The following is a 24,740-nucleotide window of genomic DNA, read 5'->3' as shown; positions in this document are numbered from 1 at the left end:
GAAATATGTGCAGAGGCACAGGACATTATGTCGTACACCTGCTTAATACTGTTGTGAGTAACGCTGAGTATTAGTAAGTGAATGTAGCCGCTAGCTAAAAAAAAAAAAAAGAAGAAGAAAAGAAAGCGAAGGTGCTTAGCGGATAACCTTACTCTGGAGTCGGGATAGTCGCCAACCAATAATTTGCACTAAGCAGGAACCACCTAAAAGTCAAATTAATCAGACTCGCCAGAAGAAAATTGAAGATTCTCCAAGTGGCAATAAAAATAATATAACAAGAAAAGAAGTTTGCCAAACGCATTGCTGCACGCACATGTGCCTGCATGCAATCTGGTCAGTCTGTGGTTCAACCATCGTCATGCTGTCCCCAAAATAGACGAAAGCGCGGTTAATGTACGCATTGAATCTGCATCCTCAATCAACTTGAACAGAGGTCGGTAGTGTTTTTTTTTTCTCGCAACAACAATTTTCTGGCAGTTCCCTCATTTCATCGCAGCCTGCATTGGCGCAAATATAGAAATAGGAATTAGCGCTGTTTAAAGCTGGGGGAGAGCAATTTGTAACAGCAGCCAATTACTCTCACCCGTGACTGCGTCACTCTTTGATGCATAAAGGGCAACTGTGACTGCGCGGCACATGTAGCGCCTCCAGCGAGAATGGCTTTAATTAAATCCTTTAGATGTTGATTTTGTAGTTCCGTTTATAGAGAGTTGCGAAGATTTTACTTGCGATGAAAATATACATGATGAAATTCTTTTTTTTTTTACGTTGTTCGAATACAAAGCCAACCAATCCGGCTGCTTCATCTAACTGGCAATTCCGTTTACCGAGATTATTCTACTGTATTTAGAGCGATCCCTTCAGACTGCAGAACTATAGATACAGGAACAAGCGATGGCTTGTGCACTACGTCCATTGTTGTACAGCCATTTGCTGCCGGGTATTCATTGAGCACCCCTATCAGTTGCTCAATGAGTTTATTGTCGCCATGCCTGCGCTTTGAGGAAGAATCGCAAATGATAGCTACGTGCTAGCTCAAGAATGTGTACCATTCCTCGACTTGTAAAGGAGGAGGAGGAGGAGGAGGAGGGTTAGCGGTAGTATAGGCTGAGAAGTCGACCAGGCGCGCGTCAGTATAACCACCGAAGCCTACATACTGCCCCCATAGCAAGACAACTACAAACCACTACAACAAAAAGTAAAAGGAAATGTGTAATTCTGCATGCACGCGCATGTCGCATCCGTCGCATATCGTCTCTCCTACATCGCCACTGATCCTTTTTGTCTTACGCGGTCATTCACCTTGGCCAGAGTAGGCGTGTAACGGCACTCTGAAAGCCCTCCGTGCTATACACGAGTCGCACGTTGCACTCGTCGGTGGTGTACAAAGTGCCAGGTACACCAGGCAATATTGAGGTGATACTGATTGGCGCTATCTGAGAGAAGTTGAACTTTTCTCATTTTTTCTATACATGTTCTTCCTTTCCCCAGGTCAGGGTATAGCCAACGATGGATATCTCCGGGTAACCTCTGGGTGTCTCCTATCGTCATCTCTCTCTCGATCTGTCTCCTCGTATAGCGCGGTCTATAAATGAACTCGTTGAGAGAGCCTGCACATCGCGCGCATCAAAGGCAAACGTAGCAGGGATTTGCAATCCAAGTGCACTGCGCGTGACGTTGGGAAATTTGGAGGAACAGTGTGCTCGCTCTCGAGCTTTGAGCGGGTATATGCTTACGGGTGAGGCAGGCAGGCCTTCTCGAAATTCGCTTTATCACAAGTGACTATACTCACAACCAGTCAAGTTTCTTAAGGTACGAGTATGCTATACTACTTGATGCATGGAAAAACCCAACAATTGCGCAGTGTTGTCGCTTAATATCTCTGGTCTGATACAGAAGGCTTTCATTGACACCCCGTTTCTCCTTGTGCTCAAACGTTGGCGGCTATAAATTACAGGTGTGAACCATTATTTCCCCGAAAATCTTGTTCACAGTTACAAGTTTCCCTATGCTCTCACATCGCGTCGCTCATGAAATCAGCGTGCCTGTTGCGGCAGTCAGCAACAGCCACGTGGATATTTTTTTTCTTTGCAGATGAATTAGCGAGGGGGAGTGATTACGTCCTTGAGCTGACGCCCGCGTGTCCCCACTTCCATGTGAATAAGTGAAACAAATCTGAAACGGCTACAACGTGCCTGTGCGGCATGTTGAACTTAAGCTCATCTGCTAAACAATCATGATTCTGGAGTTGCGTTTACGGCGTCAGACTGACCGGGTGTAAAACATGGTTCACTGGTACTACTTGCATGGACCCCACGCACAGTTTAGCAAAGCTACAGCCAGATGAACCGTTACGTTTTTTTTTTATTCACCGAAAAGCGCTCCAGGCCCTATTTAAGGACGACGCCCGAAGCGCTTAATCCATATCAACACTGATCGTTCTGCGTTCAGTAATGTATAGTACCGTTGCTGAAATCTAGGCTGAAATATAATTCTGTGGTATTGTTACGCACTGGCAGCATCACTTGCACTCAGAAGCCAATTCAGATTTCACCCATTTCACGCATTTCACAATTCACATCCCCACTGGGGACTGCAAAATAGAAAGACATGAGTCAATGCTAAAGAACAAAACATTTATTCACAGAAAGATCACAAACATAAAACAAACATAAATCTTCCCATTTAAAAAAAAAGAACTAAAAGGAAATACTGCGGCACCATCATTCTGCAAAAGCTCAAAACTTGTATCCATGTATGGCTAGCATTATATAATATAGGGTCAAATCCATTTTTACCACGCACTACACAGGTGTGAAATATTTAATTACTGTATTAATGAAGCGCACACGTTTATCATCCTTATGATTGTGCGGATATAGCTTTCTTTTTGTTTTGCGCCTGCCTATTACTGAAGCAGCTATCTTATACACAAATATCTATAATGCTTAGTAAAGTTGTTAACTAGAAATGTTATTGCTCCGGCAACGTTGTAAAAGTGGCACACATTAGACTAAAGATCGGAGATTATCCGCATGCACACTGTTCCAGTCTAGCAACGACGCCAGATAAACACACAATGAACTAAATAAAGAGAACTTCGTCAGAGATAAATGATAACGATAGGAATTCATCGAATTCGTCAATAACGTACAGACCCTGTGTAGTAATCAGTGCCAAAGACACTAGCACAGAACATCTCTCACAGCGATGTTCGGTGTGATATTAAGCCCCTGAAATCCCTCAAGGGGCTTTTTGACTGCACGCACCGCTTTCGGCTAAGTTAGGATGAAATGGCGACCGCACAACGGCTGCCCTAAGGGGTGACTACAAATGTGTAACACCTCTTCTTCCACTAAAGACAGAAGGTATGTGCAATCGGCGGCAAGTAACCCGCAAAGCACTGGTCACAAGGCGGAACGACGCGTGCCGCACCAGCGGACTTATAGAAGTGTTATGAAGTTCGCATGTTTTATGTAAAATTGGACTAAAGCACTCTAAAGGCTGTAATCGTGAATGAAGAAATATGCGACAGAAGACGGCTTGTGTAAAAGATGGTCAGTTAGACTTCCACAGCAAGAGGTTTGAAGACCAGTTTGACCCTGTCGAGAAACCAACGAATATAGGACGAAACCCCCAATTTAACTCAGCCAAGTATACCCTCACATGTGCCGAGCAACTATATCAGCCGCTTAAGGCGCCGATCACAAAGAATACTGCGCTCTATGCGATCCTTTAAACCATTCGTGTGAGTGAAAATAGAAACTACATGGACTCTCGAAGCTTTTTAGACTACGTGGCGCCGGCTTCACAAAGCATTGATTTCGTAAACAAATGTTTGTCATTGGCGAGCTCCATAACCAAAACCTGGGCCCTATAACGTAAAACTATTCCAATATGTTTCTATTCCAATTTCGTGACGTCAAATTTGCGTAACCACCGACGCAAGCACCTGGTGGTCACCCATAGGGTTGTCTGAACAGACCAATCAAACGCTCTCCTCGTTCATAGGAGGTCCCTTTTGTTTGCTTGAAAAACGAATAACATTGCCTACACTGAGCGGCTTGTTGTATCTAATTGGCTGACAAGAGGTGGGGAGAACGCTCAAGTGGAGAAGGATTCACTAGGGCAGAGCCAGTGCACTGAAAACCGATAACCGGATGAAGAGGGTGGTGCCGGCGTCTGCGATTGGTCGGCTTTCCCTTACTTAGCTTGTGGTGGCTGGTCGAAAATCGCGGCGGCATGCAACGGAAGCTTAAGAATGACGCTAAAATTGACCCTCAGCAAAGAAGAGTTGGCAGAATGAGGTAGTAAACGTGTCGAAAGTGCTTAAAAACGTTACACGGTCACGCAAGAAGTTTTATCATACGCAAATACACCCATGCTCTCCGGCAGGTGCGAGTAGCCAGCGTCTCAGCGATCGGCAGCAGCTATCTTTTATTCCTTTCGGAACGGGGCAGCCTGCGGCTATTCCGAAAAAAATTCAGTTTTGTTCGGCATATTAATGCGTCTTTATCGCGTACACGTCACTTTGACGCGGTGAGTTCGTGCGGTTTTGTGACGTCGCGTGACAGGCAGGTGAAGTGGATGCAGCCCGAAAACATTTTACCAATAGCCGAGGGCTAATGGCGAAAAGGGGTCGAATCAGAAATAACTGTTTTTCTTTTTTCTGTCAAATCATGCATAATCAGTGTGCACACATCATATCAGATGGGGAGGTATTGCGGTTTTTGTAACGTCGCGTGACAGACAGGTGAAATGGGGGGTGGTCGAAAAAAGTTTTTGACCAATCGTGGAGGGCTGATAGCAGAATTGGAATAGAAAAGTTTGGAATAGTTTTACATTATAGCGCCCCTAGTTCGCGGTCTCTTCTACCAGTGAAACGGCCATGACGGTTAGTAACAAGCTCACGAACAGCTTCATGAATACGACAGAACCTGGATTTCACATACCCTTGCATAGGAAGGAGTGTCCAGTTTCACTTTCAATAAAATATCACTGTACAGACAAGGATAAACTGCCACGATGTATTTCTCGTAGAGAATGAGCCACCACTTAGCATTCATTTGCATCCCGAAGACACCGCTACCACGAAACTGAATTCACATCTAATTCCATTTGCAGTCAATTTCCCCTTCCCTTCCCCGGAAATTGAGCATTTCGTTTTTGTTTTTTACCATTCAGAAAACAACCAGCCCAATGGTTTAAGCAATTTGAGAGTTGAACTCGGCGTAAGGGCAGACTCTCGCGTCAGCTACGTGTAGGAGCGTGACGGCCAAAGCTTTACCAATGTCCCCCATTTTCGCAATCCGGCCCGCAAACCACACGACATTCTCCGCGTTCCGCACTCCTCCACGGAGAAGGGCGCCACCGGATGTACCGCCGATCGTTCGTCGTGCCACAACGAGGGCGCGTCGTGCCTCGGCCCCCGTCGTGCTCATCATAGGTGGCTCGAGTCTCCGGTCTTGCGGAAGCGGCCGTTGGTGGGCCTTCCGCCGTCGGCGCTGAGCTCGGCGGCCTGCGCGGAACCGCTGCGCCTCGCGGTGCCGTGGGCCCTGGCCTTGATGAAGGCCAGCGGCGCCATGCCGCGAGTGATGTCGGCCACGATGGTCGAGGCCGGCCGCCTGCGCACCCCCGCGCCGCTCTCGGTGCCGCCGCCGCCGGCAGCGCCCGAGCGCCGCGACGGTTTGCGGAAGACGGCCGTCCGGAGCAGCATCGCTCCCAGCCGGGTGAACGGCATCTCGACGACCACGTAGAAGAACGTCGACAGCACCAGCGTGACGAGGAAGTGGCCGCAGAAGGCGTACACCTGCGCAAAGCATGCGGGCCGGAAAATTGAAAGTGGCCGAGAGACGATGCTACGAGGCCCGCGACAAGTGCCGGTCTATATGCGGAGACAAGACTCTCGCTCGGCCCGTTCACGTTTAGTCGTTCACTCCTGTCACCAACAGAAGCAGAGGTACATTGAGCACTTACTCAGCCAGCTATTCCTGACGCAGCGCACGTCAGCAGGACTGCTGGCCACACGAAGCGCGGCACTGGGGGCAATTTATAATGATCCCTAGGTGGTCGAAATCAATCCGGAGCCCCCCACTACGGCGTGCCTCATCATCGTATCGTAGTTTTGGCACGTAAAATTCCGGAATTTAATTTTAATTTTAACACGGGGCGCGGTAAAGGCGGTCCAAAGCCGATACGAAATGGTTTTCCCGGATCATCAACAGTATGTGTATACTAGTGGATTTAGAGTAGTGCGTGTTACTCAGTGCGTCTAAAATAGACCATTGATAGCGTCAAGAACAAATCGCCGCTCCAAACGAAGATAAATTGGCTAGGTTTGGCGAGCGCCCCTTATGTTGCACACGATCCAATTTGAACTGATGGGCTCCCGTTGGACATGCTTCTGGTACTGGCGCGGCTCATGGCCAAAACATTTCGAATTGCAAGTTCGTAGTTATAAAGGCACGCAATTAACTGAAAATCACTCATAAAGAGTTAATTCCAGCTAAATGCCGAAAACAGACCGCTAAGTGTGCGTAAAATATCTGCGAATTTAGTGTGTACCCCATTTGAACGGAGTTCAACTATCAATCACTTGATTCCGGATTCCATTCGCAAGTTCGACAAATCCGTCGATAAAGGAATCATGCTGGCCTTTTTTAAGCTGGGTGTATACTATAGTGTACATACTGAGTTCATTCGCATTCGAGAGTCGTGTCTAACGATTCCATCCGCTCGATTGTAGCTTCGTGCAGCGCCGCACAAGAGCGTCTCAAAGCGCAGGTTCGGTTCGTGACTAAGACGATGAAGCGGGCGAAGGAAGAGGGAGAAAAAATAGGATAGCCCGTCAGGTCTCGTGGACAAAACAAAACCGTGGGAATGTTTATCGAACCACGGAACACGCATACAAATATATCCAAACGCGAGCACGGCTCGATAGACAAACGCCGCGGCTTCGCTTGCGAATAGCGGCGAGGCGCGGCACTTAAGCGGCGTGAATTCCGCGCCGAATGCGCGGACGCGGTTCGTTGCTTTATTCCATGCCGAGCAGCGAGACGCTTCGGTGCGCTAAAAGGCGCAACGTTTTTTCCTCGAGCTGTGGTTCCTTCAGCGCCTTTAACAACTCGCGTTCCCCGACAGAGCGAATTTACAACTACCTCGGAAAACTGTCGTGAACACGGTGGCGAAGCCGAAGTCGTCGTGCGTCGCGGGTACGTGGCTCACGTTTCGTCGACTCTTCCTCAAAGCAGACCAGTTTGCCGGTAAGATTATTTATTCCACTATAGGGAGGTGCAGAAAAGTTGAGGGAAACAAAATAAACAAGCACGTTAGCCAGAACAAAGCTTCACGAAATAGACGCCCCAGTTAAGCATCAAGGACACTTGATTTGCTACATGCGGGAAATACAAAGCGAGCGCGGCACTGATAACAATGAAACGCTGATCCCGCCACAATGAGCGCTGAGCTTGAGCTGAAATTCACAACGTGTAACGGTAAAATACCAAAACTTTCCAAGCAACCAAGTCTAGCCCCTGCAGACACAATGCCTTAATTGTTAGAGCAACATTGCTTGTGATTGATTGTTTCTGGGCAACAGCAAACACGTGCACAGCGGTGATTTTCCATATGGCTAACTATTACTTGCAGTATACTCGCAGCTCGAAGTCGAAATGGGGATATGATGTAGTCAAGCTGCTGCAGGATGGCATGGGCGGTGGTTTATGTTGAAATATTCACAGCGCCCGAAAGACAGTGCTTAAAGCAAATAAAAGAATACATCTTCCTCTGTTCGTGAAGGAAATCGTCAATAGCAGACGTGTGCCCCAGTCAGAATCGCGCCGACAATGGTAACTATAGTACATGCTATATTTGGTCATTGCCTACTTACACCTCAGTTTTGCAGCAGTTATTTCTAAAACCTTTGCGTGTACGTAATGTGGCAAAATTTGACAGGTCACACGTTCGACTGAGTAAAATTCATGGGTGCTAATCTCTAGCCTTCTTGTTTATCCTCATACATAACTCCATAGATGCTAGCAGTGAGCGTGACGTTGACCCTCAAACACTACATGGCACTTTGCCTTTCAAATGAGTCACCACGGAAGTAAAAACGACGGTCCTTCATTTCTGTACAATTAGAAAGGAAATCCTCAGGCATGCATGGACTCCGGGTGTTACTGCACATTTAAAGTGAGCCTGCGTCGCCTAGTGTTGAAGATATGCGTCAGCTCGCCAATGCTGAAGAATCCAGCTAAGTGGAAAATCGTGTGCGCGTCTCTTCAGTGTGTTTTTTTCTTTTTTCATGATTACATTTAAGGGCAGAACTACGGCTATCCACGCATTGGTCAGACACGGATAGGCATATTCATGCCACATCGTACACCACTCAAACAGAGTTCGCAATCCCACCCGCCGCCCCCTTCCCCCACAAGAAATAAAAACAAGAACAAAGAGCAACAAAATGCACTTTATCGCGCAGTAAAGTCAGTATGACTCCACTGGTTAAAATAAACATCAATTAAAATCAACATTTTCTTCCGTTTGCGCTGCTCAAGGTGTGATTTTATTCTGGCCAGCATTGGAGACAATCTACGGTAATGTCTAATACGGTAGCTTAAAGTTCAAGTGATGAAACACATGTGGAACTCTTCTCTGCAACTTGACGCCACTTCGCGTCGATATGAAAAAGCTAGGCAAAGGACATGTTCTCGACGCCGTTTTATTTTTTTATTTTGTGTGTGTGTGTTCGTGTTCGTGTTCGTGTGTGTGCGTGTGTTCGTGTGTGTGCGTGCGTGCGTGTGTGCGTGCGTGCGTGCGTGTGCGTGTGTGTGTGTGTGTGTGTGTGTGCGTGTGCGCGCGCGTGTGTGTGTGTGTGTGCGTGTGTGTGTGTGTGTGTGCGCGCGTGCGTGCGTGTGTGTGTGCATGTGTGTGCCTGTGTGTGTGTAGCTTACATCATGTAAGCTTACATAGCTTACATCAGGCATGTATTAAAGAGTTAACACGTTTTCTTGTGCGCAGCCGTCACCTTGTTTGGACAGCCAAGCATCCTGCATCGTTCTTTTTTTACTTCGGCCCTGCATTCGCGAAGCTGTCGTTTACCACATATGCATTTTTCTCGATGTATCCCACAGGCTTCTGTTTCACGAAAACTACGTTCTCGCCCGACATGGCTCCACACAGAACAGAGCACATACATCGAGGCGGCGTATACGTTTAGCCATCAATACTATACCTCTGTGTATATGGTGGTTGTCGGCTCTGTTCTCTGCGGAATTACGCAACGAAAGAACAAACGCTAACTGAATGTTCAAATTGCAACTAACATACCCGATCAAGTGCCAATTCCTTTAATTAACCAAATGCATTTCTTAGGCTTTTTTTGCCATTTTAAAGTAAATATTTATCTGTGGGTCTTGCACCCGTTTTCGTCAACTATCTCTCTGAGACGCACATGCTGTCGAGTGAGAGTTTTGTGGCGTCTGAAAGTTTATGTTCTTGTGTCGATGGTGGGCGCTGTCACGTTTCTTCTACGCTAAATATTTTCTTGCCGTCCGGCTCATTCTCGCTAAATGTACTCAGCTTGCATAGGTAAAACACATTTAATTGCCACGTACTCGCAGATGGTACACAGCGGCCTCAGGTTTTGCGATAAGCTAGTTTGGTTCAGAAATCAAACATCCGTTTTTTTTTGCGGACTTGCCAGAACTGGAACGACACTCAGGATTGCCGCTGTCTGCTTAGGTGCCAATGTAGCCGTTTACGGCGAGTATTGGAACAAAGTCGCAGTCGTCAAACTAGTGTTGACGTAAAAGATAGTATGGAAAAGTAAAGATGAAAATTATTCAAGAACCGTCAGTAAATAAAAGCCTTATTGTGCGCTTCATTCGCACCCCTAGCCTCGCTAATAGAGTGAAGTTGTGTGGAGTGCGTTCTTATATTAAGCATACAATGTTATCAAAGTGGGCAGGCGAAACTCTTCAAATCAATCGAGCTCCAGGTCAGTGTTTATGTCGGACGTCAGTCACACAATGAATCACTTCTGGGTCTGTTACCACCACAGCGAAAGGTGCGATGTAGAACTGCGTGCCGTCCGACGGACAAGTTATCAGTCCCACCAGTTATTTCCAGCAATCTATGGACCCTCCTGCGGGAAGATTTTTCACGCACAATCTCCTCAAAGTCAGAACTAAACAAATAAATAAAACAGACACCATCATATGATATGCAAAGAAGTCAGAGCTGGATATCGCAATCGCCCTCCCCCGACCAATTTAAAGAATGAAAACTTCCAGGACACAAGAATATCAAATATGCTTTGCATAGGTAGCTGCTTTTTAAAGTAATTTATTCTATTGAGGAGATGGCTCAATTTGAAACAGCAGGTTGAAAACGACATGTTCACGCAGGTCGGAGATTGCATACCTTCTCGTACTGACTATAATAGATGAGGTCCCTGGTCCTGCTGGAGTGGTACAGGATGACCAGCGGATGCATCAGGTATGCCATGAAGGCCAGGTTACCGAGTGCGTTGAACGGCGGCCATGATAACAGGGAGTCCAGGAAGCCTGCGCAGGACGCGAGTACAAGGTCGAGAAGCGCACTTTGGTGAGCTCGTTGTTATGTCTTTTTGTTTTTTCACCGAAATTAAAATAAAGAAAAGATATTTAGTCACCCTGTAATGGTGACGGTTACTCCTTTTCATATAAAATTGACAATAATAAGACAAACATAGTAAGATAGGAAGAAGACAACGTTATAAGGCCGAAATCTACCGCATACTTAGCTAAAAAGGGTAAATAAAGTGCGCAAGTAGTTCTAGTTCTTTTTCATCAGAGGAAGAGAGAGGGACCTACATTTCTTTCAAGTAATAAGCCGATACGTAAGAGATGTTATGATGTTAGCACATTCATACAGTCCCAGCTTTGTCTCGTAACAAAACTTCGAAAAACGCACAGACATACAGCACTATTGGAAAAATAAAGTGTACATATGAGAATAAGTCGTCTTAAGAGCAGCTTCACGTACACTAACGTGCAGAGAGACACGGTTTTACTGACAAGCAGATACTACAGAATAGAAGTGATGGGTAGATCGCCCCCTTCTCTGTGCAGAAACTGCTTAGACTGGTCATGCTCCAACATAGAGAGAGCAGCTTTCAATGCACGAGAACAAAGGAATTGATAGATTCCTTGTGAACGGCAGGTAATGTGCAATAACAATGTGTGCGCTCACTTAGACGCTTGTAACGCTACATCGTAGAGTAAATCAAGGAGTCCAGTTGATTTCGAGAAGCCGAGAACTGCAGCGTGCTTAGAACACCTCCGTTTCGAAAAGCTAATTTTATGTGTCTTGCTGGCGTAAGTTATTCACGGTTTCGATGTTCCCAGTTCACGGTTCACGTACGTGCACGGTTTCGTGCTCATCGGTGTTGTGACTGGTCGGCATTCGCTTGCCACTACCGAATATCGTCACTTTCGGCCTTTAATGACCACCCTGTCTTTCCTCCTTCCTCTTTCTTTCTTTGGCGCATAAACATTTGACGTTTTTGCAGTAGCAGATGTCCTTGTGTCGAACAGTGCTTGAGAACGGGAGAGAGGGGGAAAGCAAATTCACCTATAAAAACTTAGGAGAGTTGGTTGGTCGGACTAAATACAACACAGCTCGAATAACGACAACACACAAGGAAAGGAAGGAACCCATAATAACGAAATGTAATATTAAGGTCTGCTATTTTGAGGTAATTGCCAAAGTCACAGATTGACTACCTTTACGCCACAAAAAAAAAGTTGTTTACCATCAGCGATATCTGAGAGAGAAAGGAGTAAGTAAGAAAGGAAAGACAGGTATACCTTAATCTAAGTATATGTCTATAGTTAGCTTCTCTGAGGTGGCGGAACAGGAAAGGGCACAAAATATGAGGAGAAAAAAAAAAGGACAGATGTGAAATAAGGAACCGTTCACGCACACATGGAACTGCGCATTCAGAATAGGACTGTCGTTGGAGAAAATCTAAATGCAAGTGGCCAACATAATTAGCGCGTGCATGCACGCGCGCTCAATAAAAGAAAAACACAGAAATAACGTGATGTGCCCGCAGTAATGCAAGTTATTTGAGGGAAGGGGATCTCAGATAACTGCTGAACATCGCAAATTAATTCCAAACATGTGGCTCCATTTTACAGCGAAAGCTGTTATGGGCTCACTCCCCTGGTACTTTATATGTTCACAGGTCTCATTACTAGAACCCCAAAATTATTTGCGAGAATATTACAAAGAAACAAAAATTAGCGTTGTGCCACGAGGATTCAAACTTACGACCAAGAGATTGCGGCACTCCAGAATTCTACCACTCAGTCACTCTGCCGACGCCACAGCAGTTGCGGATACTAAATCTATCGAGTGCGATCGCGCCAGCGGCTATCATGATTAGCTAACGCCGACTCAACATCGGTGTCCTGAATAGAGCTGGCGCCCGCGCCGTCGTGTTCTAGCACGTCACCTAGCCGGTGTCGGAGTCGGGGCTAAATTAAACTTTCTTCTGTTTAATGACGGCGATCGAGAGCGTCTTATTTGTCTTCATTAGTCTTCTAGTGCTCGGTTTCTGCTCACGTTTACTGGACGGCGCTGACGTGAGTTGGAAATACTATGGTAGGCGCTTCTCGTGCAGCACTTCAAAGATGCTGGGCCAGGGGGCCCGGAGTGGAGCCTTGGTTTTTTTGGGACTATGAAACGTTATTTCTCTCTCTCTCTCTCTCTAGCACTGACGTCGCCCTGTTTTCTTCAATGATAGCCCGATGTTTTTTAATGGGGCCGCCCAAGTAATAGTTTTGAGACAAGCCGAACGAATCCAGCAGTAGGAAGCCAAATGGTCGCTTTAGTGGAGATCAGTTGGCCTCCCCTATAGGTAAGATGAGGAAGAAAAACCGAGTCTTTCCGTTTCACACCGGGAGGCACAAGTTCCACAAACCAATACGACTCACACTTTCACTTCTTGAAAGGAGATTGCTCGCACGCACCTGCGAATGTTCACGCGAACAAAACACTGAGCGAGAAAGTGTAAGGCTTATTGAGCATTCTATTTCGCCAGCTATTGCGTCACTACTTCGCGTTAAAGGTGAAGCTAATTCTTTTTTTAAATACTACTCCAACTACTGTACAGAAACCTGGAGTTTAATGTGTCATTCTGATATTACTTCACTGCAGTACATTCAAAATCAGGTACTTAAAATTATTACTTTCAGTTCACGCAATGCCCACGTAACAGGGCTCTTCCGACAACATAATCCAGCTGCTGCCATTGAGTGAACTCATTCAATATGGTCGAACATCAAGAATGGGGCTGACTAATGGAGTAGCACACTGGAGTATAAATGTTATAAACAGGGATAAGATGCATCAGAAAGGCTGGCCAAAGCTCCACTTTTTTTTTGATAACGATTTCCTTTGTCATATAACGAACTATCTACCAATGTGTTTTATCTTTTATGAAATCTGTTTATTGCTTAGCTTCATATTGTTCTTCCTGAGCCAGTTTTCTAACGTTTATATTATTGCTTAAGTTGACTTACAAGGTTTTCCTGAACACACACACACACACACACACACACATGTGTGTGTATATATATATATATATATATATATATATATATATATATATATATATATATATATATATATTGAAGATACCTGTGTTCCTAGTATTGCGGAGCACAGAGGACTGGCAGAATGCTGTAGCACTGAGTAAACGTTGCTGTTTTAACCATGTGTGTGTAGACAGCGTGCCGCACTTTCTGTACGCATGCTTTCAGTTGTCGTCAACACATCCTTCGCGGTAGTTAAACGGGGTTCTGGCCACGAGTTCGCCACCCACCCCCACAGAGCCTGCCGTGCGAGAACTCCCGCGTACTTTTTTTTTATTAAACGGTGCTCAGGCGATGTTGTAGCCTTACTTTAAGGCTAGCGTTTAAGAGCCAAAGTTTATCGATCGATAAAGTAATCAGAAGGGCTCCACTTCGTCACTGCACATATACTTTGGCGAGCCGGCTCTATTATCCTTCTTAGATGTTTAGGAAAGCTTCCCCTTTTTAGTGCGATAAATAGTGGCCAAGTGGGGTCCTTTTCACTATCAATAAGACACTTCGCGCTTCTCAATGAAGGGCGGCAATTATGGGCCCCTATTTATTTATGGGGCAAGCGTGCGTGTCAATTACCTTTCGTGAATACATGGCGCAACGGTGCCTCGCCATGAAAAAAAAAAAAAACGCCATTGACGTAAGGCGCTTCGCTGGCAGGTTAAAAGGCAAATAACCTGAAGTAATTAGGGACGCAAAACGACTGCGCGGCGACCGTCGTTCGAAGTATTGCAATTTCGAGTCTCGCGCCGAGGACGTCATTATTCGTGTGACGTCATTATTCGCGATAGAGGCGTTTCGAAGTGCTCAGCTTCGGGTTAACGACCCGCGAAGTCGTTTTATTCGTGCAAATGGGCACAAGCTCGCGCAGACGAAGAAAAAAAATAATAAAAAATGGCGTTCAGCATTCTCCGTAGTTCCAGCAGGAGCCTGCGCTTCCTGTAAACTTTCACTCTTGAGTGACGCCCGACGCTCGCCCCCGGCTTTTCGTAACCCTGTATACACAGGCATTCTCACGGTAAATCACTTTAGGCCTTAAGCGCGTGATGTTCTCACAGTGCGACACAGCAAGACGAGGCTGTCCCTTGACAAATGAAAAATTCGTATGACGGTTGTGCCAATTAAGTTCTTTCTGGTTTTTTTTTCTCTTTTTTTAAATCCACCACATGATCTATAGGAAAGCCAGCACTGTTTCCCTTCCTCACATCTGGATGAAACACACCGGCTAGACGTGTCGCGAGGCCAGACAGGGCTGGTATTTTGTAGCGATGCCTTTTCAGATTCTGTGCTTTGTCACGCTGTTCGCGCTTGGCCAGTGGTCAGAGCGACGGTCTGCCTACATTATCAGCGGGATCGGACGGCCGTGTGTGGTGGATGATAAGAATAGCATAGAATAAGGCATAAGGCATCGCTACAAAATAGCGGCCCAGATCAGTCTCGGTTGCCTCGTCTGGCTGATGTGTTCAACGGAGAGTCGAAGTGGCTATAAAAAGAGGAAAACCGCGGTAACTGTCTCGCACACTGGTGGACACCTCAACGGACGAGCAGAGACTAAACGAAACAACGTTAAGAAATCCGACAAAAAATAATGTAGTGAAATTATTTTTGGACACGAACACAGGTCATAAATGAGAAAAGAACGCCCATCAGCTATGAACAAATACAAGCGTGCCTTAGTGCACTACTTTCAACCCCTTCAGTAATGTCTACCATGCGTACCTTAGTGCACGCAAAAGTGAACCAACATATTTTATGGATCCCCAGCTACTGTGATCTTTCCGCCAAACACAGAGGTCAACAGTTTTGCAAGCACGAGGCACATGACCGATATGAAATCCGCCTCATTCTTTTCTCGATGCACGCAAGACCGTACGTCAAATGTGTGCACGGATTTAGAGAGCTACATTGTTTGAACGGAGCCGTCGTAACTCTACGCTGCTTCAGATCTATCCTTAAGAGAAAGCTTTAGTTCGGGCCCAACTCCCACGCGGCCTATTTAAATGCATGTAAAACGCAAAAACGTCTTTCTGAGATAAACCCTGGACCAGTTTTAATGAAATTTATTGCATTTGAAACAGAAATTTAAATTCTAGTGACTGTTGGAAGCGGATTTTCGATTTAGGTCCTGAATTTTGTTACAAAAATTTTCAAAAATACAAAAGTTTTAAAAAATAGAAGCACGAAGTTTACAAATTCATAGCTCTGCATCAAGAACCGATATCGCGGTTCTGTAAACGGCATCCCTTATTTCACCGGAAGCGGACAAATCCGATATGTCATTTTACATCTTACGTGAATTTTTTAGGTTGTTTACAATGGTTCTACAAAAGCGGTATTTGCATATTAGTAAATGTTTTGAGATTCATGTGTAACATGTCAATTTTGTCCGCTTTAGATGCACTATTAGATGAAATTCAGAGAATTGAATTATCTGTTTTTTTTTGCTGAGTTACAGAGTTGTAAACTGGATAGTATCGTTTTTTGAAAATTTTTGATATTTGTCAATTTTTATTAAGGGATTGACGACATAAATCGAAAATTCGAAACAGTCACTAGATTTTAAGCTTTTCTTTTAAATGCAACAAACCTCGTCAAATTTGGTGCAGTGGTTGCCGAGAAAAACGAATTCTCTTTTTACATGTATTTAGATAGGAGTACTCGAGCTAAAGCTTCCTCCTAAACTAGTATACACTTCGTTCTTCCGCTAGCGGTCAACCGTTCTGCCGAAGACATTGTTAAATAAACAGCGCTTAGGTACTGCGCACAGCCTTTTCTGCACAGAAGAGGCAGAGCAAGGAATAGTGTTGTGCTCCTATATTTCGAGTAGAAAATATTCAATGTCTTCTATTTTAAAGTAAGCGTTGCCTAGTGTTGTTCCTTAAAAAAAAAAAACTAATCGAAAGATAAGAAAGAAAGAAAGAGAGAGAGAGAACTGAGCAACGAAATATGTGCTCCGGACATAGGGCCGCTGTCATGTTGGAAAATGTTGCTTCCGTGACCAACAAGTTTGCTCGAAGAATTAAATTTAATTCTCATGTTTAACGTTCCAAAACTGCACATTGGGTTATGAGTGGAGCGCTCCAAGTTATCATCACCTGGAATGCTTTAACGCGCACCTAAGTCGAAGTGCACGAAAATTTTTGTCTTTCGCACCCACCGAAATAGGGCCGCAAGGGTCTGCAATGTGTGTGTGTAGAGCTATATTTTAGAAGTTTCGAAAAAGTCAATGCATGCCCTGTGTTAGTCTATTATTACGCATTCACGTAATGCTGTGTCACTGCGGGCCCGACTCTGGCCAGAAGTGTACACAGACTTTCTAGATATTTCGCTCCGCCATCGCGTGGCGCACCTCAAATCTTACGCCCCATTACTCTTAATGGGTATAGCAATACCTGTACATTGGATTATTTTTACCACGAACCTCGGATCCTAAGCGGTTAACTAGACGTACAATGAAGAAAGAACTATCTTGGTGCCACCAGTCGCTGCCTCGTTTCGAACGGGATGCTTGTGAAGTCTGTTTATCTGTTCACAACGAAGTTAAGGCTCTTCAATTTGAAGTTGCTGCGACTACGTAACCAGACCGACGCCGCAATCAACCTGCGAAGTCACGTTCGCTTTATAGCGAAACAAGCAGTTTCTTGGCATCGGCGAACAGTTTTGCCTGTTTTCGTAAGACTACTATATACAGCGAAACTACGATAAAAGACATCCGTGGGCTTTGGAGAACATCCTGTGAGAAGGGAAGGAAAGGCAAGCTCATCGAGAACTATACGTATGACCACTATAGTCCACCTCCGTGTCCCGCGACGCAGGCGAAGGTGAGCCAGGCGAGCGCGATGCACCAGGCGACGCGATGCGTGGCGGCGTACAGCGCGGCTACCGGAGGGCTGGGCAGCTCGGCGTTCCAGCGGTAAGCTGCCCACAGCACGGCCACGCCGACCGAGAATGACGTGCACCATCCGATCACCTGCGTGAGCTGTGCGCCCCAGGACAACAGGAAGAGATGAGAAAAAACGCACGCTGTGCAAGAAACCTAAACTAGGGCGCTATAACGTAAAACTATTCCAAACTTTTCTATTCCAATTCTGTAATCAGCCCTCCTCGATTGGCCAAAAGCTTTTTTGGACCACCCCCACTTGACCTGTCTGTCACGCGACGTCACGAAAACCGCGATAGCTCCCCATCTGATATGACGTGTACAAACTGGTTATGCATCATTTGATCCAAAAAAGAAAAAGAAGTTATTTCTGATAAGACGCGTTTTCGCCATTAGCCACCGGCTATCGGTCAAAGGTTTTCGGGCTGCACCCACTTCCCCTGCCTGTCACGCGACGTCACAAAACCACAAAAACTCACCCCGTCAGAGTGACGTGTACGCATTAAAGATGCATTATTATGCCGAACAAAACTGAATTTTATTCTGAATAGCCGCAGGCTGCCCCGTTCCGAAAGGAATAAAAGATGGCTGCCGCCGATCGCTCAGGCGCTGGCTACTCGCACATGCCGGACAGCATGGGTTTATCTGCGTATAATAAAACTTCTTGCATGGACGTGTAACGTTTTCTAGCACTTTCGGAACGTTTACGACCTCATTCTGCCAACTCTTCTTTGCTGAGGATCCGTTTCAGCGTCATTCTTAAAGCGATACTAAAGCGAAACACTAAATCAGTTTAGACTAATAAAGCATTGTTTGAGAACTCTGCAGGCAGTCATTTCAAAAAAACAGTTTGATTATTACATGATAAAATGAAGGTCCAAGTATCAGTATTTGAATTTCGTGCCAAAACCCCAGCGCCGGTACGTCAGCGTGACGTCAGGGATTACAAAGTATGTTTTCTCATTAGGGCCGCGTTGGCTGAGTAAAGGTTCCCGAAACTTCCCATGTTTAATATTTGGTTCCTTTAGAACACAACGTAGTCAAGCTGTACCGCTATATATAATTAGTAGGCCCTAGAAGACGCCTTCAAAATCCAAGATGTCACAGCCCCTAGGTGCGGGAACTTAAGTAGGCGTCGCCACCCGTATTTCGTTCTTGCGCTTCTCCTGGCCTACCAAACGTCTTATCGTTGTAAGAGTGGTGTTTTTAGTGTTGTAGAACGGTAATTTACTGATAAGAACAAATAATTTTTCACTTTAGTGTCCCTTTAAGGTTCCGTTGCATGCCGCCGCGATTTTAGATCAGCCACCGCAAGCTAAGTAAGGGAAAGCGGACCAATCGCAGACGCTGGCACTACCTTCTCCTTCCGGTTATCGACTTTCATTGCAGTAGCTCGGCCCTATCGAGTCCCTCTCCACTTGAGCGTGCTCCTTGACTCTTGTCAGCCAATACGATTAGACAAGCCGCTGTGAGTAGGTAATGTTATTCGTTTTTGAAGCAAACAGAAGTGACCTCCTATGAACGAGGACAGCGTTTGATTGGTCTGTTCAGACAACACTGGCGGATGACCGCACGGTGCTTGCGTTGGCGTTTACGCAAATTTGACGTCAAGAGATTGGAATAAAAACATATTGGTATAGTTTTTGGTTATAGGGCCCCTACTACTCCATTGTGTATGGTGTAACTACATTTGATCGATAGAGAAAATTTTTTCGTTCTTCAAGGTGTAAATGAACACCTTTTCGTTACGTCTTCGTGTCCACCACAGTCTGCTGAGAAAGTACAGATGCGCGTTGTCTTTATTACTCACACAGTCATTAGTTCTGCTAACAGCCCCATAAATGATGACACGAAAGCAGGAAAGAGGGAACTTTGGACTATAGCCATGCCATAAAGATCCATGAATGCCCAGGAATAGACTGGGCACGATAGAAAGTATAGCCGAAAGTATGTGATCCAACGCGATGGAAGCCGACGATTGTCAGACCAGGATTCGCGTACATGGCGTGGTTCAGGTTGGGGCTAAGTAGCGTTTTAGCCACGGTAAAATAATATAATGGTTAATTCAACTAAAACACCGAGGTAATTCTCCACACCTCATGTTTAGCTTTTTGTTCTCATATCTGCTCATTTAACGTCAAAAGAACGGCTAATCAGTGAGTACCTTACATCAGTATGAAGGTATTTAATTGCAAAAAGCTTATGTGGAGGTTATACCAATGACAAGAGTAGTGCTTATAACTAGTATTTATTCCAAGCAAAAAAATTTGCGTTTGTAGGCCATCCCTTCTAGTGCAGCGTCTATCAACGGTAGCCGTCAAGCTCGCCCTAATCTGTCGAAAGTTGCAGGGGCAGCCGCTTCGAAAGGCTGAAAAGCAACGTTTGATTTTGGACTTGAATATATCGGTTTTCCACGAGCTTCGCGTGGAAAAATTTCCTTCTAAGACGTTAATTTCAACACACATTTTTTTACGCCAGCACGCTTGCTGTACACGAAAACAGACAAGCTCGATAAATCCTATAGAAACGCCAAGATTGCCGTGCTCTACTAATTTTTTTTTTGGAACAAGCGACATTCATTTAGTTTCGCTTACCGGCTTGAGTTTGATGTCTCGGTGTCTCACAATGACGTATCCCAGAAATACGCCGACACAGTAGGGGCCAATATGGTTGTAAGGCTTGTGGTACACGTAGGTCACCAGGTTAGACACAGTGCTACAAAAGTGTCAAACATGAAGCAAGGAATTATTTCTGAGCAGACCGCGGCCACTGATAAGTCCGTCCAGCCAACAGTGCCGATAATCGTTGTAAGAAATACGCAGGACAGATGAGGTGTGCCTTGAGTGCCATCAGTGAAGCATAACGCGAGTCTTCGGCCCCGTGATATGTGTGCAATTCTGAATGTGCTCGCAGTTAGTTGTCTCTCTCTAATTTCCTCTCTCAATTATTCATTGCCCTCCCTCTCTTCAACGACCACTCATCCCCTTCCTCATGCATAGGATAGTAGTAGCACGTATCGTAGGTGCTGCGCAACGCGGGCTCCCACTCACTAAAGTACATGGGGAGGGAAGGACAGTGCGCATCATAAGACTGATTTGATTTTGCTGATTTCATTAGCATCATCTGATTTCTGTATTTTCTTCAATGCAACACATTGTCAAAGGAGCCGTAGGGAAAGTCCTTCGATGATGGTTTCAGAGAACCATCGTCATCGTTTGTCCACTTACAACAGCGGAAAATGCCCGTGATTAATAAAAGGAAGAGAGAGAAAAAAATCTACCACCTGACGTCACAAATAAAGTAGCTAAATCACGAATATTTATATTCGCTATATATCTATTCCTCGCGCACCGTATTCGTTTATCACCCGTGGAACATATTCATATCGTATAACATAATACGGAATGATCTACCCGGCAGAGTTTACATCAGGACAGTGCAGCGAATTAACTATTCTGCTTCAACTACTCCCCGTGCACTCCCCACCCACTCCTTATTTTAAACCATTTCCGACAACCCAGGAACAAATAAAAGTGACAAAAGCTGCTTTAAAGAAGCGGCACACAGAAAACAATAAATTAAGCAAAAAAAAAACTACGAACAAACACTTATTCGAAACCGCGTGCCAGACGTGCGGCTGAGGAATACGTACTCGAGGTCCGGGTAGAATATGAGCCCCGGCGGAAGATCGGCCATGAACGTGATCACGCCGGATACGATGCTCCCGGCCAGCAGCAGCAAGAAAGTTGCACTCAGCCCCACGATGGGCCAACTAGAAAAGTCACATATAGCGTGAAACAAGTGCAAGGGATCGCTCTTTACGCGCAGCAATGGTTTCTTGGCCTGCGTTGACAATGATACGATCCAACTGCAAAACAAATAATGGTGGCGTGTTTGCCCAAGGTAATTTTCTAAAAAGAGATTCTTTTTCCCTCAAAGAACCATTCATAAATATTCAGATTCGAATAAATCCCAGTTCGACACGTTAGCGTCCACCGTCGTCGCTATGGCACTGCGCTACTCGGCCCGAGAGCGCGGGATCGAATCGAATCCCGGCCGCGGCGGCCGCATTTCTATGGGGGTCGAATGCAAAAACACCCGTGTACCATGCATTGGGTGCAGGTTAAAGAAATCCAGGTGATCAAAGTTAATCCGGAGTCCCTCACTACGGCGTGCCTCATAATCAAATCGCGGTTTTGGCATGTAAAATCCCAGATTCAGTTTTTTTTACCATAGCATTCGAGTGAGAATAATGTACCGCCTTCGCAATCGACTTCAAAGCGGTATGCATCGATTGCAATATTTCCTATAAAAATAAAATTATTCGGCCCATCAAATTTTTATTCAGTACGTTTCAAAATCATTATGCGTAGCTTCTGTAATGCGTAGCACAGCAATATCTTAACAAGAAAATGACCATTGTAACCTGCAAATCGCATTTCTTATGTAGCGGACTCCTACCACCTAATTCACATTGCCGCATTTATTAATAAGCCATCTGGTTAAGTGCACACAAGCGCACAATACTAAGGAAATGGTGTAACAATTCGTAAACAAAACTTCACTGATGGCCAATAAATACGGCTCGTATAAATAAATGTGGGACAGCTATGGATTGATGATGTATATAATTACTTACCACTGTGGCGCATTTAGAACCACTGATGCGCATTATTTATACAGCACAAACCACGCTGGGCATAATAAATTGATGCAGAAAGGTGCACCAAGTGTTGATGCGAGCCATATTTATTCCACAATTCTGATGAATTTCAACCCGAATTCCGAACTGTGAGTAGCCTATCATTTAAGCAAGTGAGGTGTTCGAAACTACAATGCTGACAATGCTTTGCCAATGGCGTCGGGCAGCTTTAATGCGGAGACGTGGTTTGAGACGCCTATTAAATATGCGCCTGATGAGGCCATCCGCCATCGTTGTAGTGAAAGGACTGACGGCCGCGTGCGAAGTCACAACTCAAGAATAAGTTATTCCAGCCCTGCGCAAGTACTCCGTACATTCACAGTGATATGTGCGTAGCTGCAGCCATCATGGTCCGAACGCTTGCCTCTCACTGTGAGTTAATCACATTTGCTTGCCTTCATGGAGGGTGCTTCTGTCATTGGGGGCGGTGGGCGGGGGGAGGGGTATCAGAATCATAAGACAAGGAGAGATGCGGTTAGCGCTCGTGCAGGCGACGCATAGCATGAAATCAAGTGCACCGACAACGTCCAGTTTTCAGTTAATGTCTTCCTCATTCGGCACACCAGGACGCCCATGATACTGGCAACGTCGTTTTACGTGCTGTTTGACGCAGCAAGTTGAAACTGCTGCAATCCTTTTCCCTAGCGCCTCAGAGACGCTACACGAAGGCGGTGTCTCCAGCACTTCAAGCAACGCAAACGATCCATATCTATCTTTGTCATTAGCCAAACTTCTAGGTCCGTGCTCGTTAAAAGCAGCACAGCGGAAGCCGGAGGACGTGTTTATATTTTATTGGCAACACGGGAATACTCAACTTGTACTAGGCGCTGCACTGATGTGTGTGTACACAACGTACTAAGCACTTGGCGAAAAAGCTCTGCGACAGCGTGTGTGCGTGTGCTTGTGCAGCAGTGGTGAAATGGTAACAGCATCCACCTCATATGCGGGGGAGGTACTGTGTTCGATTCCCGGTGCGACCGGAAATCCACCGTTTTTTTTTTTCTAATCGGGAAGAACGCACCAGGAAAGGGGGCCCTATAGAGATTTGCGAGGGTCTCTGGGCACCCCTTGTCCCCACAACAGCTTTGGTGAAATAGTCTAGCACCCGCCGCTGCAGTGGGTGGCAGACGAGTGTCGCCGCCGGATAGCCGACAGTAAAATAGGCAGACGTGCGCTTCCGGCCTGGTGCTCGGTAACTATGGGAGTTCCAGCCGCTTGGAAGGACACCTGTTGGGAAGTTGTCAACATGGGAAAGCCAGAATTTTCTTTTTTAAGAGTCTTGGTGTTTTGTTTGTCTCGGTTCATGCACAGCAAGAGAGAGAGAGAAAAAAAAAACGTTTGTTCTTAATGAGGTGGCATAGCGATCTCAACAAACCACTCCCATGCAATGCACACCGGAAAAGCCTAGCCGGGGAGCTGCTTGTACCCGTCTTATAAGCCGATGAAAGTCCGGCGGTGGGGATCGAACTAGGGACTTCCCGTAGCCGAGCCGGGCGTTCTATCCACTGGGCCGCGGCTGCCCTTTCTCCAGTGGAGAGTAACCAACCAGGCATTTACTTTGGTCAAACTATCTGCCTTTCATCTCTTTTATCTACATTTCTCTCTCTCGGGTACAATTGCACAGTGCAGCATGTTTTCGCATATTATATCTACGTATATTCTCCTGAATACCTCGGACTACGTACACCAAGACGTTTAGTTTTAACACTCTTCGGGGTTCATATTCTGGACCTGCGTCGTTTCTACTTATTTCACATTATTGTCTTTTTATTACTGATAGAAGAAAATAAGCAGCCGGTACCATCAGATGGTCTAAAGAAACTCCTTATTTTACTTAAGAGAGAGAGAGAGATAGAGAGAGAAAGAGAGAGGAAAGACAGGGAGGTTAACCAGAGGCGAGTTTCAGGCTTGCTACCGTGCGTAGGGGTGGGGATATAGGGGTTGTAAAGACGACAAAGAGCGAGAGGAGTATTTTACTTTAATTTATACTGAAAAATGCAGCTGGCGTGGCGTCTGTGCTGTATACTCGGCTGGCACCCGGTGAACTAGAAATCGAATTCTGGCGTGGGCGAGATTTTTGTTTCTTTTACACCTGTGGATGATATCAGTTATATCGTTATTGGTTACAGATTATGATATTGAACCATGGCCTCAGCATCACTATCACTGTAAAACTCAAACCAAATTTCTTTTTTTATTATTCTTTGAGCATGGCCGGCTAGGTTAAATGGATCTTAACCCAATCATACGTGGAAGAGGGTTTCGTAGCCAGTAACTATCAAATTGTAAGCTTCAATTTTGATTTATATTCCGCCGCAACCTCAGCATCTTCCAACGAATGGACTGCTTACGAATGCAGTCAGCGCTGCTGTACTTACTTGTATAATGGTATTAGGATGAAAATAGAGATGATGAAAAACTGGAAGTTGCACGCCAGGTACCACGTGGCGACGAGACACTGCAGAACGAAAATAGACAGACAACGTTATGGAAGAGAAAATTGCAAAAATGCTTGACACTCTAAACA

The 24,740-nt window shown here is 45.5% G+C and overlaps 1 protein-coding gene across 2 annotated transcripts in view; it reads right to left on the bottom strand.

Annotated features, from left to right (window-relative positions):
• Positions 1-2,622: 2,622 nt before the first annotated feature.
• Positions 2,623-24,740, bottom strand: part of LOC135903964 (nose resistant to fluoxetine protein 6-like) — a 124,771-nt gene continuing 102,653 nt past the window's right edge. For both annotated transcript variants that reach the window (XM_065434477.1, XM_065434478.2), the window contains 6 exons: positions 24,592-24,671; positions 21,164-21,283; positions 20,106-20,226; positions 17,427-17,610; positions 10,423-10,565; positions 2,623-5,809 (listed from right to left, as the gene is read on the bottom strand). In XM_065434477.1, the coding sequence (XP_065290549.1) occupies positions 5,441-5,809; positions 10,423-10,565; positions 17,427-17,610; positions 20,106-20,226; positions 21,164-21,283; positions 24,592-24,671 (1,017 nt within the window). In that variant the 3' untranslated portion in view covers positions 2,623-5,440. The remainder of the gene's footprint in view (positions 5,810-10,422; positions 10,566-17,426; positions 17,611-20,105; positions 20,227-21,163; positions 21,284-24,591; positions 24,672-24,740) is intronic.

This window comes from Dermacentor albipictus, chromosome 1 (assembly GCF_038994185.2).
Source record: "Dermacentor albipictus isolate Rhodes 1998 colony chromosome 1, USDA_Dalb.pri_finalv2, whole genome shotgun sequence".
NCBI lineage: Eukaryota > Metazoa > Arthropoda > Arachnida > Ixodida > Ixodidae > Dermacentor > Dermacentor albipictus.
This window is presented reverse-complemented; position numbering and strand designations above follow the sequence as displayed.